General features: G+C 35.9%; 1 protein-coding gene across 1 annotated transcript in view; it reads left to right on the top strand.

The window, feature by feature from the left end:
• KCNH7 (potassium voltage-gated channel subfamily H member 7) overlaps positions 1-18,969 on the top strand; it is a 495,299-nt gene extending 476,330 nt beyond the window's left edge. Inside the window, exons 13-16 of the mRNA XM_077151943.1 lie at positions 4,933-5,193; positions 10,921-11,092; positions 17,222-17,417; positions 18,703-18,969. Of these exons, the coding sequence (XP_077008058.1) occupies positions 4,933-5,193; positions 10,921-11,092; positions 17,222-17,417; positions 18,703-18,969 (896 nt within the window). The remainder of the gene's footprint in view (positions 1-4,932; positions 5,194-10,920; positions 11,093-17,221; positions 17,418-18,702) is intronic.
• Positions 18,970-21,898: the final 2,929 nt, after the last annotated feature.

Genomic DNA, 21,898 nt, shown 5'->3' with positions numbered 1-21,898 from the left:
AGCACCTGCTGTGTGCTAAATGCTCCCAATTTTCATCATTTTTAATTTTAATTTCAAAAAGTTGTCTCCAGCCTCTAAGACTAGACAATTCTTCAATAGTTCACAAAGAAACAAATAGAAATCCCTTCTGAATGGTAGTGTCTACAGACCCTACCGTTTTCTAATTTTCCATATATTTTCTAGTTTATTTAGCAGGTGAAGTAAGGGTTTCTGAAGAATTCAGCAGAATTTAGCACTACTTAGTTGTACCAAATAGTGGGTGGAGAAAAAGAGAATTTGGAAGAGGGAACTTTTTCTTCTAATTGGTTTTTACTGCTTGGAATCCCCCCAATATAAAAAAATCACAGAGCAGAGTTCCTGCTAATGTTAAAAGTTTTAAGAGAGGGGTGCACGGGTGGTTCAGTGGGAGAATGCACGCCTTCCATGCAGGAGACCCGGGTTTGATTCCTGGACTATGCACCCCCCCAAAAAAACTGTTTTAAGAGAAGCCCATTGGTACATTCTTTTGAATTAAAGCTTGGGGGCACGTTGAGGTATTACTGAAGAAGAAGCTTGGGACTAAAAATGCGGAAATTCTTCCCAAATTACAGTTTTTGCATTGATGCCTTGATTTCCCATTCCCCCAGTCTCCTTTCTACATCTTTCTCCTACTTCCTTTTCCAGCGACATATAATTCAAAGATAAAGTATACAAGTAGCCTCAAGTAAACGGAACTCAGGGACGTTATTGGAGCAGGGAGAAATTAAGTGTGCTTCTGTTTGCCTTAGCAAAATGGACCTTGGTCTGAGAAGTTAAAGTCAATGCTGAGTTTTTCCTCCCAATTGTCTCTTCATTTTAAAAATCTAAAACACCAGTTCTCTGAGCTTGGCAAGCCCCATCACTTCTACTAATAGATTTTCAGTTAGTCCCATTGTAAAGTACAAAGAAATTGCCAAATATCAAAGACAAAATAAAAAACAAAAACATCAGAAAAAATTAAAATGATGTTGAAGATGTACCTGTGCCAACCAGAGGGATGGCAATCAAGGCGAAATCCTTTTCTGCTAGGATTAGATGGTGCCACATATATAAAAACAAGAAGGCATTTTAAGAAGTATGTACACAAGAGAAAGGAAGAGGCTACAATTTTCTCATTTCCCTATCCAAATAATTTTTATTGAAGTGAGCACTTCTATATAATTATACTGGAAAAATCCCACTTTCTGTGAAATTGGATAAAAATATCTTGAACTGATCACATCTTAAATTGCAAAGGAGAGCAATAAATTTGGTTAATTTGTGATCTTGTTTCAGTCAATTCATGTTACCATTCAGAAGACAACGAATTTTAATAAGATTTCTACAAAATAATTTCTGTGAAAAAAAGTAAGGCGTATGACTACGTTATTATGCTTATTTTTATAAAATAAAGTTGATCTAATTCTAAGTTAATTAAATTATGTGGTATTCTACTTTGATATCTCTTTGAGTATCATCTCTAATAATAACAAATAATGATTAGGTTTTTGTTTTCTATTTTTATGAGGTATATCTTTTCTTTATTTTAATTTTTAGGGTAGTTTTGTTTCTTAAAATCTTGTACTTGGGTAGAAAAATTACCGTTAAGACCCCTTGCAACGTCTTTTGAAACTAGAGAGAGATGAAGAGGACTTCATCTCAGAAGAAGAAACTTATTTTAGACTCTAATTTTCCAATGAAATAAAATTTTAATACACCTGCCTTAAAAATGCTCAGCTTATCTCAAAATTGCTAGCCGTAGGAAATCTGCAAGTGAAGTGCTGAGTAATCACATTAAAGGTGTCTCTTGACCAATGGTTCTATCTACCTGTTGGGCCTGACAAATACAAATCTGAGGGGAAGACTCCAGAGAAGGCACAAGTGTTTGCTCCCAGCTGTTGAAATGGAAGGATTTTATGCTGTCACTCTGAAGATGCATGGGACAAGTGCTGCTGTAGATTACATCAGATCCTCTGACCCTGTGTTCTTGAATTCATTCTGAACCCAGAGGGACAGCCACAAGACACATCACAAACGCTTCAGAATTGTGTCCTGTGAGAAGAAGAGAGATGAATTCATCAGCTACAGAAACAAGAGGGAAAAAAAGGTTTTTCAGTCAGATGAATCAGAAAGCAAATTCAAGGTGTAAATGGGCAAAATGTTTTCATTGTAAACTGATGGTAACTGGGGTGATAATGCGATCTCCCTTCTAGCAAAGAGAAATGTGAAATTCCTTCAGATTACTGCCCTCCTAATACTATTGTCATAAAGATCTAACATTCAGAAAAATTAACATTAAGAAAAATAGTTCCTAATACTACTTAATTTCTATCAAATAATTCTTTTTAAGCAGAAAAAGGCAGAAATGGAACAATCCAGCAAAATTCTAGAGGTAGCTGGAAGCTAATTACAATGTATTTTATCTGTCCAATTTCACCAGCCAACCTCCAGTCTAAGTTTGAGCAGTTTCCATTTTTAATACACAAATAGATATCATTTCAGCTTTCATCTTAGATGAAAGAATGTGAAGCTTTAGTTTATCTGATACAGAATAGAAAAATGTTGCTCCAGTGGGGCTGCATCAAAGAAACTGTTCACATAACCTGGGTTCCTGGAAGCTGCTGGCTGTTAGTACAGGGGCAATGAACGCAGAAGTTAATGTGTCTATTTTTCCTTTCAACTTGGAAAAAATCAAGGATTTCAACTTATTGTTCTTCTTTCATGATTCTGCTTTTACAGGAACTTTTGATAAAGGAGTTAGGTTCTCTATGTATGAAGCAATTTGCTCCACTTTGCTACTGAACTAAATGATGCAACCGCCCATTTACATTTTGTGACTATTTCTGCTGAAGTGAAATCAGCAAATTATATTTCCACTAACCAACATTTGTCATTTGATGAATTTATGCTTAAGCATCCAAAATCAAGCCATTCGTCAGTAAACTAAGATACCCCCCATGCCCAGGTAGTGAGTAGGACAGAATATTCTATCGTGTGTAAGGATTTTAAACTTTACGGAGACCCCCTAAGATCTTTCAAGCGCAAAAGACAAAATGGTTTAATAATTTGAGAATGCGCATTCACTACACATAACCAAGTTGGCATTATTTATATTTAGAGTAGGCTATATGAGTTAATAGTTAATTCAATTTCCATTTGGTTCTGCTGGGAAGGACTCCAAGAAGGTGTTTAAAAGAGAGGAGCATTTTCAGAAATATGAGGAGCTTAAAACTGATTCAAGTCCCACTGGTGCCCAAGTCAGGGACTGCAAAAAGATTTGCTCAGGAGCATCTACCCAATGCAATTCACTAAGCAGGCATGAGGATAATTTAGAAAAGTGAGGGGTTTTAAATCATTATTTATTAGTGTAAAAGTGGAACCCTTTTTTGCATAATAAATTGACATGTTCATAAAGTAGGAAACTGATCAAACTTTCAAAGAGCTTTGGAGGATGTGAGAAGTTAAAGACAAAGGAAAGAGCAAGAAGAGATGACAAAGAGGAAGTTTAGAGGTTTAAAGAGGGCTGTGAACCAATGACACTGGGGGCGAAAGGGTTTGTGTAGGAAGAGCTGATCTAAATATTTACAACTAAGTCAGAACGTGGAGAAATGATTGTGACACTGAGTGATCAATGATATCTACAATGCTTGAAATTGGAAGGATCTCAGTAATGATGAAATCATTGAATAAATGTAAAATCTGAAGGAAAATAAGTTAAGCAATCTGTTTTTACTCAATTTAACTTTAATTGATAGAACATAAACTAACTCCTTAATAACAATTTCATATGCAGCTGATTTTTAAACCCTAATTAAACTCTACCCCATTTTAACATTGGGCTGCTTTCTGGCTTCTCTTATTTTAAATGATGAAACATATGTGTATTTTAAAGGAAAAAAAATTCTCTTTAATTACTATGCCTTATGGGAATTTAAAGAAACAGTTGGTGGTCTCTCTTCGGTGGCCTTAAATCAATTAATTTGGCCTTCCCTAAATAACCAAGTGAGCACAACAAGGTATAGAGTAGATGGGGACATAGTCTTAACCATTGCTTTAGAAAATGATATACATTCTGGAGCTTTTTGTCAGTTAGTTATTAGTAGGAACCAGATGGAGCATTAAACTGTCTCCCCAGGACGTTAATGGGAACAAAATCTGGAATTGGTTTCTGAGTTTTTCTGGCTGAAATATGTTCTAATTCAACCTTCAGAGTTGAAATTATCCTGACATCAAGTATAAAACAGCCAATATGCTATTGGTTTTAACGTAATTGTGTAAAACTTACCTTAATTGCTTTGTCTAAGCTTTATATCCTTCACATTATGCTATATAGCCAAACTGCCTGGAATTTCAAGGCTATTAACATGCATTAAACTAAGATTGAGATTCAGCCTGCCAGGCTTTATACTACATGGAGGCTTCCAATTTTGACCTTTGCAATGTGTGAACAGACATCAGTGATAGGGCAGAGAAGTTAAAAACAAACGACCAACAAGCTACACAGTGGTGATATTTTAGAATTGGGGCAACTTTTCCCTAAGCCTTTTTCATTTCCCTAAAGAGACAGTGCACCAGATTTTCAGAATACAAATGACTGTTAAGCATGTATAAATAAGTTTGTAAGTTGTTCTGTATTTTTTCTCTTGAGACATTACTATTATTACAAGGTTCCTATTGCTGATACCTTTTACCTTGAAATGAATAATTTATTTCAGTAAGATAATCTATTGTCCCTGAAATTTGAAAAAGTAGCTCCTCTAAGTAATGACATTTCAATAGGAAAAAGAAAAACAAGTTCTCTGGTGGGTTCATAGAAAATTCTGTATTATAATTATTCAAAGAATGTCACTATTTAAAATGTGGTTTCTATATAGGTAAGTAGTGTAATAATGCACAAATTCACAATTTATCTTCTATAAAATCATTTTTTAATAGATTTCGGCAAAAACAGTCCAAATGATCCTGAAGACTCTGTAGATACCATAAGACATTATCAGAGTTCTAAGAAACCCTTTGAAGAGAAAAAAAGCAGATCATCATCTTTCATCTCTTCCATTGATGATGAACAAAAGCCACTCTTCTCAGGAGCAGTAGACTCTCCCCCAGGAATAAGAAACACAACTGGACTTGGCTTTGAAGAAACACTGCCCACCTCAGGAAGAATCCACATAGATAAAAGAAGTCACTCTTGCAAAGGTAATCGAGTTTCTTATGACTCAGACTGTCTCTCCTCACTGCTAATCATAAAAGGGTGACTCTTCATACATTGAGAATTGAACTGACATGTGCTAATCTAATCTTTTCCGATTTCATGAAATATTTGCAGTGAGTCCAGATTTCTGATCATCTACCGAGTGTTTACATGATTCTAGAGCAAATGTTAATTATTCCCAGTCAATGAAAGCATGAGAAGTTTTTATGGTCAGGAAGACTTCACAGCACTCTTCTACACCATGTAGAAAATTGTAGGAATGCCTTCTGTAATGATTCCACCTGGGAGAGTGGACACCAATAAGCATTGTAAGAGAGCTAGCCAATCGTTCTCATTCGTATTTTCTGTCCACTCCTCTTCCAGACCCTGTAGTTTCATAGCATTTATGGCCAGAGCAGGTACAATAAATTTCAAAAAGAATTTCAGTTTACTGGGAACTTTAAGAAGGGAGAAATGCCCTACAATGACGTATGCTTTTGATCCAATTCATTTGGGCGTAATTTGTTTAATATCCCCAACAAAAGGAAGACCCAAATGTATGGGTTTTGTAGAAAATATGCATGAAATGTCAACAGTGCTTGATTAGCTATGCAGATTTGATGCTAAAGATAGGAAGCTCAGGAAAATGTGAAGAACTATTACATGGCAGAACAATTAACTTAGCATAACAGGAGCTAGATTTGTAGATCTAAATATAGTTATTGAGTGGTTCCAAGAAAGGTTTGGGTTGACTATTTGGGTTCCAAGCCTAGCTCTGTAACTTGCTCCCTTGAACTTTTGGGTGTTACTTTATCCATCTTTTAAATAGGAATAATGAGATTAGCTAATTAGTTGGTTGTAGTTATTAAACAAGATAACATGTGTAAATTACTTTCTCTGAAACAAAATCCCCAATTTCATTTAGTATTTTCTCACAGGTTTTATTTTCCAACCCTTTACTCATTCATTGTATCCCTGATTAGATAAAAATGTAAAGATTAAGAACCACTACAAAACATCAAAAGACTACAACAAAATGAATGAAAACTAGAATATTCTTGGCCTGGCAGGATAGCAAAATATATGGCACAGAGTCAGTAGATAATGCCTGTCATTGTCACTTTTATTTGAAGAAGTCGTGCCTGATAATAAAGACTTTTATAAATCTAGGATAAGTTTTATATTCGTCCCAGAGTTACTTTCCCTATCATATCAAATCAGTCTTTGACAGGACCCCACATTGAAGTAAGCTAAGAATATATGCAAATGTTCTCTGGACAACCTAAAATCTTGATGAAGTGAATGAAAATAGTTCCCCATTTATCACAATGGAAGAATGGAATATTAAATGTGATTACCAAATGTCCCATTTTAGTTATTTATGAAAATGGATGGCTGGGAAGTGCTAAAAATAGAAACAGATTGTATCATGAAAATCAAAAGTTCTGAAGGGCTTGCTGGACCAGCTCTGCTGTCTCTAAACTCAGATAATGTGGACCTGATAATAAAGTACTTTTTGTTGCCTTTTCCTCTTTAGTTTTTTATCTCAAGTAACAAGACATTAAAGATATATGTTTGGAATTTTATTCTACTTTGCAGTGACTCTCAGGGATGAATTCCCATGCCCTTCATCCTATGTTTTTCTTTGTCACTTCTTCTAATTATTTTAATTAATTACTGCAGAGGCACAATAAAAAATACTGTTTCAACAAATAATTTTAATCCTCAATGCAATCTCTATTCAAACAATAAATAATTTCCTTGAAAATGCATTGTTAAATATGCATGTCAATCAAATAAATATAATTAATGTCATATAGCGTCAATAGTGTGACACACAGTTAACTTAGTTAATTCACACGATTTGAGCAATGGAGAATTTTAAATGTCATTCAGAGTAAATTTCATTCCCTAATGCTTTTTATTACTTTTTATTAAAGAAGTTGCAAATTTACAGAAAAATCATGCAGGAAATAGAGTTCACATTTACACATATACACACACACACACCATCGCACACACAGGAAAGTATTTCCCTGTTAATACTTTGCATTAGTGTGGTGCCTTTGTAACAATTGATGAAACAATACTTTTAAAATTATACTATTAAACTGTCATTTATTAGTTTGATTAGGATTCAGTCTTTGTGTTCTAAAGTCCTATGATTTCTTTTTAAATTTTTATTCTAGTAACTTGCATACAACCTAAAATTTCACCATTAGCTACATTCAAATATTTAATTCATTGTTATTAATCACTTTCACAATGTTGTGCCAACACCACCGCCATCCATTACAAAAACTTTTCCATCACCCCAAACAGAAACTCCATACCAATTGTGCATTCACTCCCTAGTCCCTCCTCACCAGCTCCTAGTAACCTGTATTCTGCTACTGACTGTGCTAATTTGCATATTCTAATTATTTTATATGTGAGATTATGCAATATTTGTCCTTTTGTGTCTGTCTTATTTCATTTAACATGATGCCTTTAAGGCTCACCCATTGTGCAACATGCATCAAGAAGATTTTTAAGGTGAAGTGCTGTGTAATGTTCAAGAATTGAATAAACTTAGATGTAGCTGTAACTGCTGCAATTTGAACCACCAAATGCCCATGAGGTTTAGTTTCACCATCCATAGGAAATTTCACTGACTCAATTTCCTGGCGTTTGTCACAATGAGTCCAAAAGCAGAGTACATTTAGGCAAAACTGGAAAGAAAATAATGTTGAATGGACTCTGATCATACTTAGATTGAGATCAAAATCTGACTTTAGGAAAACTGTATCCAGAGAACATAGTGAAAGTTTACTTCCTGTTCATCCGTTTCCAGAAATGTGTCTTGCAACTATAGCAACATTTTCCAAGGCAACCAAGTACAGATTCTTTCTGAGCTGTATTTAGAAAGTGTCTATGAGGATGTTGATTTTGATGAAGACCACTAAGTAGGGGTTCCCCTTTGAGCTCCTCATTTTTGAAATTGCTGTTAAAACAAGTCAATCACACACCTCCAGATTTTAATGAAAGAGTACATTATCATTAAGGAAGGCTATCTATCAGTTTACATTTTATTCATTTCTGCTAGAAGAAGATAATCAGGGTGGGTGGGGTGGGTGGTTTGGCACTGAAGAAAAATATAATCCTCCATAATTTATCACGTTTCACCATTGTCATTTAAAATGAATTTATTTTATATGATCCGAAAGATCAGAGAACAGTTAAACATAGGCAGACAATCTGTAATGCATTCTCGGCACAAAATTTCTGCCCACAATATGTAACTTCAATTCCGTTGTCTCTTATCCTCCCTGTGGCCAGCACAAAGCTTTAGATGGAGACAAGCGTCAGCGTAGCCGGACCAAACAAACATGCTCTCAATGTCTGTTTATCAGTTGCTGCCCCAAAGTTGAAACCCTAGTTCACTAAGACATTGTAATGCAGATTGTTTTGCATTTTAAATAGGTCTATATGTCTGTAAATCATAAATCATATTTCCTCGTGAAAATCTGCTGATGAATTACTTAAAACTCCAGCAGTGTCATTTTTCTTCCTTTTCTATTTTCATGTTCACTTTGTCATCTTTGGTGAAATGTATTCTCAAAAGAAATGATACCCTGTCACTTTAAAAAACAAACCAGAACACCGGGACCACAAAGGGCCTTTCAGGAATTCACAGCAAGCCCTCCAGGTCTGTTAGCCATTGCAACAAAACAAGGAAACCCAGACCTTCTCTTTATCTGATGCTGTCCCTGGATATGCTAATTCCATTTTTAAAGCCTCACCCTATTGAGACAGAAAATATAGGAACCTCATTAGAGAATTTTGTGTATATTCAATGATGAAAGGATAGTGAAAAGAAGAAAAAAACATGAAAGAGGATACAGAAATTTTATCTCCTATCTGGAGAAAGGGAGTGCATTTGAGTCACCTGGCTGTACTTTTGGAGAAACTGTAGAAATAAAAGGAACTTTGAGAAATCCTATGATCCTGTTCCCTATTTTTAGAATATCTCAGTCCTCCCCCTCTAAATGGTTGCTTCTACCCAATTTTTAAAAATAGCCGAGGATGTAAACTCCTTAATTTTACATAATAACATTTCCAGTGTTTAATCATAGTTTCTCATAAAAAAATTCTAACTAAAATCACTTTCTGTAATTCAAATTTATTTCCATGTGAAATTGAAGACCGATTTTAGATGTCCTTCCCTCATACCAGCGCCCCCAATGAAGAAAAACTGTTTCTCCATCTTCATCTTTGAAATAAATTCCCAATTCCGTTCGTATTTCTCACAGTTTTTATTTTGTAACCCTCTAATCATTTTTAAGCTCATCTTTAGATATATAAAATATGGAGATTAAAGCAGCATAGCAAAAGCATCAGAAGTATCTGTCAAAAATGTTTTTATTCCAAATATTGATAACTTGGAAATACAGATTGTAGGAGAAATGGTAAATTAAAGGAAGCTCAGAAAACAAAATCTCCATATGATAAACATTCAAATCCTAATCAAGCTGAATTTTTCAATGTGGGGGTCTATATATTCTTCTTTTTTAAATTCCTCTGCATTTAGCAGAGTGCCTGACACGTAGAACACACTAGAACACTTGAAAAGTGGACTTGGAAGTGATAAGCAATGTTTTAAAATATAGTGACATAAAAATATTCAAAATTTTAAAATGAGAGGAAAAAATATTAGAAAGCGAAGTGAGTAAAGAACCCTGCAGAAGGAGCAACATGGAAACATTAAAACATGAAACATTTGTTTAGTAGGAGGATTTAAAATATATATTTTTATTAAGAATATCCACACACAGCCCAACCACATCATACAGTCAGTGGCTCACAATATCATCACATAGTTGTGCATTCTTCACCAGGATCATTTTTAGAACTTTTGCATCACTCCAGAAAAATAAAAAAAGGAAAAAACTCATACATCCCAAGCCCCTTACTCCTTCTCTTGTTGACCCACAATATCTCAATCTACCCAGTTTTTACCCTTTATCTCCCCCCATAATTTATTTATTTTTATCCTCATTTTTTAAAAACTCATCTGTCTATACCCTGGATAAAAGAAGCATCAGACACAAGATTTTCACAATCGCACAGTTACATTGTAAAAGCTATATAGCTCTACAGTCTTCTTCAAGAATCAAGGCTACTGGAACACAGTTCAAAATCTTCAGGTACTTCCCTCTAGCCATAGGAGGGTTTTTAAGACTCTTCCCATCCTGAATGGTTTATGGTTCCACAGCTACACTTTTGAGTTGCATTGGCCTAAGGGAGTCCCCTGAAGGCCCCCACTTCCCAGATGGCTCTCTCCTAGGGCCCATTCTCAATCCAGGGGCTTGCAGATTATCCGGTGGGAAAGTGCCCTGCAATCCCAGGCCCTAAGCATAGTAGTAGAAACAAAATGTGCCGTTTCCTCCCAAATATGAAAATGTATTGTCATTGCTCTTGAATCAATCTTAGCTCCACTATCCATATCTCTTCTCAGCCCAAAGAGAAAGAAGATAAAATCATAACCATGATTTATGGCCTGCTATGTTTTCATTCATATGGAAATCGGGAAGGCAGGTAGGGTCAGAGTAGGAATGGACTGTATCTATTGGTTGTAGCCCCAGACATGCTCCTAACAAGATCCCTTCCAGGTTGTCTTGCAGCTGTCTAGGTGTTTCTTCACGTAGGAGGGAACCCAAAGAAGTTGATATTCATCTTGATATTTTCCACAGATATGACGGACACACGGAGCTGGGAACGAGAAAATGCCCGGACTCAGCCCCCCGAAGAATCTAGTCCCTCAGTACTGCAACGAGCTGCCTGGGGAATCTCTGAAACCGAAAGTGACCTCACATACGGGGAAGTGGAGCAAAGATTAGATATGCTTCAAGAACAGCTTAACAGGTATAAGCAACCGTAGGGTAAAAAGAGAGCATAACCCAAGCCCTGAGAGGGGTCTAGCTTTACTTCCTGTAAGTAACGAATTCCTCCTGCCATAACCCCGTATCTTCCTTATATATTTAGTTTTTTAAAATAAGAGTAGAAGTTGACAATTAGAATTTAATTTTTTTTTGGGGGGGAGTGCATGGTTTGGGAATGCAACCTGGGTCTCCCACATGAAAGGCAAGAATTCTACCACTAAACCACCCTTGCACCTGACAATTTGAATTTTCAATCAGTGTTGCAAGGAGCATTTATTTTCAATGTTCTGTACCTTTGGCAGCATAAATCCTATTTGTTCTCCACTTGTCATAAAATTGGTATGATATCAGCACCTACTACATTAGAAAACTACTTTTTCCCTCAAAATAATGTGTATTTAACTTACGTTGACCAACATCTGGAAGTTCCTGACAACTTAGTTATATATCACAACATTTTAAATTTTTCAGCAAAAGTAGTTGAATGTTTAGTTATTCGATCAACTTGTCAAAAACGTGATTGAATTGAAAATCCCAGATTTAAAGCCCACATCCTCTGATTCTGTTTTCCATTCTCCCATCACCTTTTATTCTAGGCCTTTCTAAAATGAGGAGTACATTTTGGTTTTAGGAAGGATGGAACATCTTAACCTAAATCTGCATGGATTCTTTAAAATTAAACTGATCCAAAAGGTTCATAGAAATAAATGGATGTAGGGTGCATGGGTAGTTCAGTGGTTAGCATGCCCATCTTCCATGCGGGAGACCCAGGTTCGAGTCCCGGACCATGCACCTCCCCCCAAAAAATAAATAAATAGATAGATGTGTATGATAGAGCTGCTTTAGCTGTGTGTTATGGGGGAATTTACCTTGATCCAATGGTAGACTCCAAATACACCACCAGGAAAGGTACCCGGTGGTCATAGACAGAAATCTGCATGGACTAAATTAAAATGTTCAAATCATAGGATTTACTGAATCAATTTAAAACACACATGAGAAACAAGGGGAAGGAGATGGGTAATTAACCCACTTAATATAAGCTCAAGCATGGTAGAAGGGCCACACTGCCTGCATCCTAGTGAATGCCATGTCCGTGCCTGCTGTATCAGCCTTCCCCACCCATAGTGTGGTCATAAGCACCAGAGTTGAGGATTTCACAAGGGGGTCAACGAACAAAAGAAAATCTCCCTGTGCTGGCACACACTGGCTTTACTGCAGAGATGCATGACCAAGTACCTCTGGGTACAGCTGTAGCTCACCAATTAGCCTAAGGATCAGCATGTGTTTTATTTGTCTTTTGTGGAGTGCATGGGAAGGCAGAATGAGACTATACTGGATGTCCCCAATGGGTGACCAAATTTGGAGGTGACAACTATCTGTCCAGAAGTGACATGAGAGTGATTTGCTCTTTCCACCCCTTTCCATGGATATATAGCATTCTCGTCTCTACATTTTATTTCTATTCTTTCTATCTCTGGCATGTCTTACAGGTTACTAGCACACCCTTTGTATTTAATACATCTTAGGAATTCTGTCCATGTCTCATAAGCTACTTACTTACTCATTATCTTTCCTTAATACATCCTATAAATTTACCCTATATCACATAAGCTACTGGCTTATTCACTGTCTATGCTTCACATTTATGTGTTTCATCCATCCTGTTTGTTTTTGCCTTTATAGCAGAACTGGAGAGTCTCATATAATACATTAAACACATTATGATATGTGTGACTACACATACATGTTACCATGAAAGATGAAATGGAAATTAAAACAAAGAACTAGAAAACCTGTGAATTCATAAAATGAAATAAAAATTTGCATGCCTTAATTTCAAACAAAAGCATGAGATATTGGCTGAATTAAAGATTTAATTTTGTATTTTATCTTTTCATGTAATTTAATTCTATTTAAATCACCAAGTGCTGAGGTGGATATTCCATTTTCAAGTACCAAAATGGAAATCTTGTAAAATTGAAGCATACCCGAGAAAATTAAAACAGGCTATCATTCACTTAGATTCAGTAAGGCCGTAAAGTAAAAGATTATGTCATGATTTAAAATAATATATATATGTAACTAGAAGAAAATAAGAGGGGGCTGCCCATTTCTTTACTGCCACAATATGTAGTATATGATCAATTTGTTGAATAAATGAAAAAGTGAGTTAATTAGTGGACAGATGACAAGAGGCAGCAGTGATTTCTTTAGCATTCTAGTGCCGTACTTGCAGTTAGTTAACCGAGAATCTTAACTCTGTGACTTAACCACTTACAAGATGACTAGGTCAAGACAGTTACACTTCCCCAGTCTCAGTTTCCTTCTTTGACTCAGACCTACCTGTAAAGCCATTGTAAGGATTAAGATAATCTACACAGTTTGTGTTTTACAAAATGGAAAGTGTTATATGTGTGGCTCTATCTGATTATATTTGATTAACAATGAATTTCCTTTCCTTTTTATTTTTAATGTGCAGCTGAGTGATTTTCTGACATTCCAGGTATTTCCTGATTCGGACCTTCTATTGGGGTGAAAATTAAGGTTTTAGGGTCTTCTTGTTGCCCTGTGATGCCAAGTATTGCTACCAGGATAAGTCAAAGATTACCAAAAACATTTGTTTCTGTATGTCCTGGGGCAAAAAGTAAAAACTTGTAAGGGTGCTTGCATCTAGGATTCATTTGGTTTGCAGCCACTCACTAATAACAATTATGTTATTTGTTGGTATATTAGTATGTGAAACTTTTCCATGGCCAAAGCGCAATTAAATCTTTTTGACATGTTCCCAGAAAACCCATATGTTCTTTCTAAAGGAGATATTTTCGGTACTTCTCCTCCTTTTACTAATTTTTTCTATTTACTTCTGATATTTTCATGAACATTTTATTACCTAATTCAGGTAATAAATTTTTAACTGCTTTTGGATTTAAAATCCAAAATCATACATACTTTTTCACACTGCCACCCGCAAAAATTTCTTTCCTCTACAAGGCAAATAATGGGAAACAAATGAAGAGGGACGCTCAATTCAGACTTCTACTTGACAGAGTGGGAATCTTGAAATGCTTTCTAGAGTTGTCTCTACCCCATTTGGCTTTACCGTTGTGTACAAATGTAAAACTGTGAATTCTTACACTGTTTGTCTCATCCAAATACACATATATTAAGTATATAATATAGTAAAAATAAATATAATGGTCTATTTTGAGTCATCCTTGCAGTTGCTTTCTTTTCTGCTTTAGTGGCCAATTAAACTATAGATATAGGGTTAAAAGTTTACATAAGAAATATTATATATATCTATATTATGCCTATATATATCTGTATGTTTTTTTTTTAGGTAAATCGTTAGCACTTGATTGATTCTAAAACAGTGCTTCTCAAACTGTAATGTTCACTGAATCACCTGGAGATCTTATTAAAATGAAGATTCTAAATTAGTAAATTTGGAAACGACAGATTCCACATTTCTAACAAGATTCCAGCAATGCATGATGTGGCTAGTCTGAGGACCACACTTTGAGTAGAGGCCTGAGATAATGTAAATGCTGTTTGTAATGACTTCTGCCCTGGCAGATCACCCAGAGCAATTTATCTGCATGCCTCTACTGTGGCATTGAGCACGTGCTTCACCTTATGTTACAGTTATTTATGTTCTTCCTTTATCTTTCCTTGCTAGGTAGTCAGCTCCTGTCAGCCTTGTGAGAGCAGATTCCATCTTCGTGTTCTCCTTTCTCCTTCCAACTTAACAGTGTACACCTGGTACACTCTGGGTCTTTGAATGATTGAATGAAAATATTTACAAAGCTTTATAGCTGTGCTGACAAATTAAAAAAACATCTTGTCATTGAATTGGGTGGTTTTCTGTTTTAAAGACGAAGGTGGGTCTTTTGGGGTGTTTTTTAAAGACCCTGTCAGTTCTTGTGAATATAGCAGATTATTTTGTTTCAGTAGATGGTTCCACTCCAATTAAGCACGAGACCCTTGTCATTAAACATGAAAATACAACCTATACATAGTAAGGACACCCCTTGATAAACGCCCTACAAAATATAACCAGACAACCTGTAAATAAAACAAAACTAAGTTTACCAAAATCACTGCAGGAAGGGAGACCACAGTCTAAGCTTTATTTCAGCAGAAGATATTTATGGAGCTTTGAGGTGGGGGCCCCAAAATAGGGGACACCAATTGGGATAGGGTTCAGTTCATGAACTAATAGCTCAGAACTGATGGGTGTGGTAAGGTGAGGATCTTGAAGCAAGTCAATAAAAAAGTTTGATTAAGCAAGTTTTTATGTTCAGCTGAGCAGACTGTCGTCTCTGACGAATCGGTCTGTAGGAATGTCTTGAAGCAAACAGTGAAGTATTGATTTCGTCTTATAGTTCCCAGGCCAAGTCTTCCTGAAACAAGATGAGCCATGCTGACAGAGCTGGTCTATGGTATTATCTAAGTCATGTTGACACCGACTGTTTCAGTTCTCACCTTGCATTGGCCATGTCACATGCCACATGATATTCTTTGTGCAGATGTTCCAATCACGCAACATGTTGCAATTACTGAGCATGGGGATACTGAATCTTCACCTTACAATAGATTTTTCCCTCATACACTATTCAAATAGACAACCATGCTATTGAGTTCTTCTTTCTCAGGGACCACCACTGACTGACAAGAGGTTTTACAGGACCAAAAAAATGATAATTTTTTTATCCTATTGGGCCTTGAATCCAAGTTGTTGCTTTTATTTTAGTCCCCACCCCCAAATCCATTTATATCCAACATAATAAACATTGTGCAAACAAATAGGTAAATAAACAAGTAGGCAAATAAACCAGTTGGTAATCAGTTTTTCCCTTTTTGGTGTGTAGTTTTGATTTTCAGGGCACAGTAATGTACAGTTTTTAGCTATTGGTTTAGAAGATACTAACATAAATGGCTATATTTATCAAATAGAAGAAACTTGTAAGGATAATGTGTTATTGTGATTCTCAAAAGGAAGATCAGAGATGTTAAACTTTAAAATAAAGAAAAAAAAATCCTTCTCATGTTTTCCAAGTTTTTTTCTGTTTTCTCTCAAATCAAACACTAAGTTTTCTCCACTCTGAATTCCACAAACATAGTATATATATATGTATAAGTGGGCAAAATTAGTCCTATGTCTTTAACAGTTTTTGGTAAGATTTGCTTTTTCTTTGCACTTTTCACCCAGCAGCAAACCAGTTAAGTACTAATAAGCGAAGTAGAAGAATTTTCTAAAAAGGATACGGTCCAAATTTTCTGTTCTTATTGACCACAGAACATTTTTTAGTGCCAACATAGGCAAAGGAGGGGAATCTAACCAACTGTATTTTGCTATTTTCCCCTGAATTTTAATTTAAAAAGAGAATGAAGTTAACAGGTCATCTAGCTACTTATGAGCTTTGGAGGAAAACGATCAGATTGGTATTTTGCAAGCCAGATGGGTCAGAGATAAAAGTGAACTTTTAAATTTGATCTGTTTCTAAATACCAAAGGCCCCAAAGTGTAGATGGGAATTTAGCCATTAGCAGTATTTAAAAAAAAGAAGAAGAAGAAATAAAGAAGACAAAGAATAGTAATAAAATAATAGGAGAGTTTCAATTCTAGGAGAGCATCGAGGTAAAATAAAGGTAAAACAAATTTGAAACATAGGAAATTATCCCGGCATGCTACGACTACAAAAGAAATGAGCTACATAAACCTTTCTTTTAAAGAGTAAATACAGTTTTCACAAGAAACCAAGTAAAGCCTAATAAAACAAGCAAAGACAATTACTGGCTAAAAATAGATTCTCAAGTGTGTTTTACATTTGAAATCAGTAAAGGTCAGTAAAAAATTAAGCCCATCCCATTCCATTGTTTTTCTGTTAAAATCATATTAAATGAACAGGAAGGCAATGGGTGTTTATCAGAATTAATGAGACACAGAAAATAAGCATTAGCAGGGAAGAATCTGTGCTCCCTCTCCTGTCCTTCTTGTTTAAAGCAGGGCCTTGATTCTGTTAAACTAGTAGTAGTGACACTTTCCTCCAATGCTTTCACAATCCTGGACTGTTTTAGGACTCTCCCAATTTCCATCTGTCCTGCAGACTTGAATCCCAAATGACAAGTGACATCCAGACCATACTACAGCTGCTGCAGAAACAAACCACTGTGGTCCCCCCAGCCTACAGCATGGTAACTGCGGGAGCAGAGTACCAGAGACCTGTCATCCGCCTGATGAAAACCAGTCCTCCTGGAGTAGCATCCATTAAAACCGACCGGAGTTTCAGTCCTTCTTCACAGGTGAGTATATTGTACACTATGGATTGTAATAGCATCTCTTAAAGTGTAGTTCAAGGGCCACCTGAATTAGAATCCCCCTGGGTTGCTCGGGGGAAATACACATTGTCAGCCCCATCTCCATTTCTTTGCAATTAGAATTTATGGAAATGCACCCTGTGTTCTGCATTTGTTTAATGCCCTACTGATTCTTATGCTCAGTTTGAGAGCTATGGACCAATGAAATGATTTTGAAACACTTTATTATGAGAAAAAAACACTTGTCAAGAATCAACCTACTTAAGTTTATATAGCACTTTGAAAAACTAAGGAATAGTCGTAGGTCCAAAGAGTACCTCGGAGAAAACGTCTATCTTGCTATAGATAGACTGAGCAGGGTCTCAGGAAGGGAGGGGAGGGAAATAGCAGTTAGCCAGAGAAGATCTGAGGTTCAAATGCAATCAGACTAGTAATCTCTAGCCCTGCCCTTCACCTACAATCTCTAATTTTATATCATCTGGATGATGAAAATGGTAATAGGAAGAAAGCAAAGTCCTTTATCCTACTTCTGGAGCTCTCTATAAGGACCCTATTGAATGATATTAATATAAGTCTAACTCCCTTGGGATTCTATCTTGGAAATTACACTCAGCTTTTTAAGTACTTTGGCCAAACTGCACCAAAGAACAAGGATTTAGGTAAAGATTTTTAGAATCTTGTAAAACTTTTTAGATATTTGGGAATTTGGTGCAAAATAGTCTGGGAAATGAAACTATTTTGATAAACAGGCGATAATATGGCTGAGGAAGATAATGCAATTTCCTAAAATATGAAAGTAGAAAACTGATCTTTAACCAGTTTTATGGCTGAGAAGTATGCAAAACCATGCTCTCTGTTCTGTTTTCAGAGGATTTAGATAATATTTTCTGACTTGGGATGGTGATTTTACTAACTTTCTGTTTTTCCTCCCTTTTTTATACCTTCCTAGTCCTCAAGAGACCCTGAGTTCCCACCCCAGTTTTGTCTTGGATTCTAAATTAAAACTTATCTGTTAAACTCAAGGTGAAATAATGTTAAATAAAATTGACTTAACCTATGGGTAAAATTAAAGTTCTTAGAATGTTGTTATTTAGGGTTTTCTAAACCTAATCTCCAATTTCTTGACTCATCTTTGGGAGAAAAATGTCAGTTCATACTGCTAATCAAGTACAGATTAATGGTGAAAGACAATGCATTTTGAGTTCATGTGTAATTTTAGATGACTGTCAAAGTGAATCTTAAAAATGTGTTTTTGTATCTTTTCTGTTAGTGTCCTGAATTCCTAGACCTTGAAAAATCTAAACTCAAATCCAAAGAATCCCTCTCAAGTGGAGTACATCTGAACACAGCTTCGGAAGACAACTTGACTTCACTTTTAAAACAAGACAGTGATCTCTCTCTAGAGCTTCACTCGAGGCAAAGAAAAACTTACCTTCATCCAATTAGGCACCCTTCTTTGCCAGATTCATCCCTAAGCACTATAGGAATCTTGGGTCTTCATAGGCATGTTTCTGATCCTGGTCTTCCGGGGAAATAATCATTTTGTACTATTTACTCCACATAAAAGTAAGTGCTTTTAATGGCTGTTTTCCTTTTTGTATTTAAATCCTCTCTACTTGACTCAGGGGCTCACAAGGTACCATTATATGCAAAAGTACTGTATATTTTCCTAAATTGAAGCTTGTAAGGTAAAACTGAGCAGTTAGGATGTAAATATACATGAGAACTTTTTTGTTCCAAATGTTAAAACTGCCAGCATCTCAAGGCACCTTATTTTTAATTTCTATTTCTAACACGTGCATGTTAGGAAACTCCAGTTTCTCTTGCATGGAGACTCCTATTTACTGCTTTTACTACCAGTACTTTGTTATGAAAATGCCTTTCAAGCAAATATGAAACCAAGGAATAAGTCTGTCCGAGGATGCAACTCAGATGGTCCCCTATTCATGGAAGCCCAAGTGGAGGAAAGGGACATCTTAAGTCACTTTTGAGAATCGGTACCCTTCTGTATTGAGACGTTTTTAGCTGATTAAACATTCATTCCACAGTAAAGAAAAGAGTAAATTTTGAGTTTTAAACCTCTGCCAGTACAGGAAACCATCTCCAAAAACAGAAATATAGGCGCATTAATGAGGACTAAAAGGCATTTCTATTTAAATTTGTCCCTAACTGCATTCATAAACCACCTAAACTATTTTCCACTGTCACATTTCCTTGAATGCCTAGAGAAACAAGTTTATCTAATTTTTCTGTTTTATTTTTTGGGGGGTGGGGGTGGAGGATCTCCTTTAGAACGGCTAAAATGTGACTGGCACAAATCATATCCAAAGCTCTCTTCTCATTCATATTCTAGGGTTAACCTAGATTTGGTCAAAATAAAGCAAGCACGTATTTTTCATTTCAAAGAATGCGCAATTAGTGGATGTGCTTAAATGCTTCCATAAAGTATATGTTGTTCTCTATAGCTTTCTAATCCCAGCTGTGAAAAAAAAATGTTTTTAACCAGCAATCGAGTTCAGTTTTGTTTGGTTATTCAGACACCTTTCCTAATCTAATATTAAGTAAAAATCTATTATATATATGAATTGGACTGAATGTATATTAATTGCAGAATATATTTTAACACCTATATTCAACTGTTAGGTTTTTGTTTTTTTTTGTTTTTTTTTTTTTAAAGGAAAGACAGAGAGAAGGAAGGAAGGGAGGAAGAAAGGGAAACATCTTTTAAACATTTTCTTGTTTTATTGTATTTTGTTTCTCCGTTTTTGTTACATGGGCTGGGGCCGGGAATCGAACCGAGGTCCTCCGGCATAGCAGGCAAGCACTTTGCCCGCTGAGCCACCGCGGCCCGCCCTGGGTTTTTGTTTTTTGTTTGTTGTTTTTAGCACATGCCTCTCTCTCATAAAAGCAGGGTATGGAAAAATTATAAGCTAATTTAAGATTCTTATTAGTCAAGCTCCAGTTAAGAGACTTTATCGTTCAGTTCATTTGAGTATAATGTTTATATTGGAATTACCCGTTATATTTTTTTCCTTCTGAACAAAATTTTAAAATCTGTTGACAGTTTCTTAGTCCATTACTAATTCTTACTTTCACATATGTTTTTAAAGAAATATTCTGTTTGTATTATTAAATGAGTAAATTTCTATCCCTCCAGCATAGAAATACAACCTTATTGACTTACCTTTTCCTTTGACACCAGTCTATTAGGTAGCTTCAAATACAAGCAATTTAAATTTATTAAAACTATTGCACTATTTAACGTGTGATTAAAGTGACCTTAAATTGCTCCCTATACTTTTTTAAATAGTCTGATTAACTGATAATCTTTATGGAAGACAGTCTGTAGGCATGGACATGTTTTAACCCTGTTTAATTTTTGAAAAAAAGAAAAACAAAACAAAACACAAAACACCAGTAAGCAAATGCACACAGTGAAATGACCAGCCAGCCAACTCAATAAAGATTTAATAGTTACCAGCTACGCAAATCATTTTGTGATAAGCAGATAAAAACTTCAGAATTGATGCTTTCATTTCCTCATTCAACATTTATGGATGCCTGCCACCATGCTCGAAACTAGATGTACCAGGGAAGAGAGAGTCACAGAAATGGATAACTGATTCAGAGGAGTATTTAGGGATTTTATTTCCATATCTGGGCACATTTTTGCAGCTGCAACAAATTTCATAAGGATAGCCTACCTAAGCTCCAGGGAGAGTCAAAATGAATTCACCAAAGACTGTTCATTTGTAGAGAGAGAGGATTTGGCAGGTGAAGAATTTAGATCTGATTGATTAGTGAATGCTTCAGCTGCAACATTTGGTATGACATGCATGAAATCGCCTCTATTTTATACTTCGTTATAAAAACTGAACATGAAGGAATGGGAAGATGGGGTGTTCAAGCAATTCAGCTTGTTTAAATTCTAGCAACACAGACTCTTCTTCTTAATTCCTTAACATAAAGTAATTGCTTGATATCAAAAACGAGTTGGGCAGGTTTAGAAAGGTGCCTGCCCACAGGGCATTAGCTTCAAAAGAGCCCAAGGAATATAAAAATGTAGTTAGTCAAGAAGAAACATCAGAAGAGTCAATGATTAAATTGATTTCTACATGGCCAAAGTAATTATCTTAATGTACAAACTTCATCCTCTTGTCCAGGCCAAAGATCTGATACCTAAAACACTCTATCACCTTCCCCATGGTCTGGAGCGGAAACAAACTGCCGCTCCCTCCCGGGATCCTGCTGCTGAGAGCCAGGCCCCAGTCCTAACAGCAGTATAGCAACTGCTTTCCTTCTAGGTAATTAGAAGCACTAACATAACACCTTCTGCTTTCCATCTAAAAACAATGTTACCTGATCCCTTGACCCAACTTAAACACCATTTAAAATCTAGATGTTTTCCTGCTGTCATTAATTTCCAGGTTGACAGCTGAAACTTAGACTTCTCATTTTACACAAAG

The sequence above is a fragment of the Tamandua tetradactyla genome, chromosome 3 (genome assembly GCF_023851605.1).
Source record: "Tamandua tetradactyla isolate mTamTet1 chromosome 3, mTamTet1.pri, whole genome shotgun sequence".
In the NCBI taxonomy this organism is placed as follows: domain Eukaryota; kingdom Metazoa; phylum Chordata; class Mammalia; order Pilosa; family Myrmecophagidae; genus Tamandua; species Tamandua tetradactyla.
Note: the sequence above shows the minus strand (reverse complement) of the source record. Positions and strands in the feature narration are given on the sequence as shown.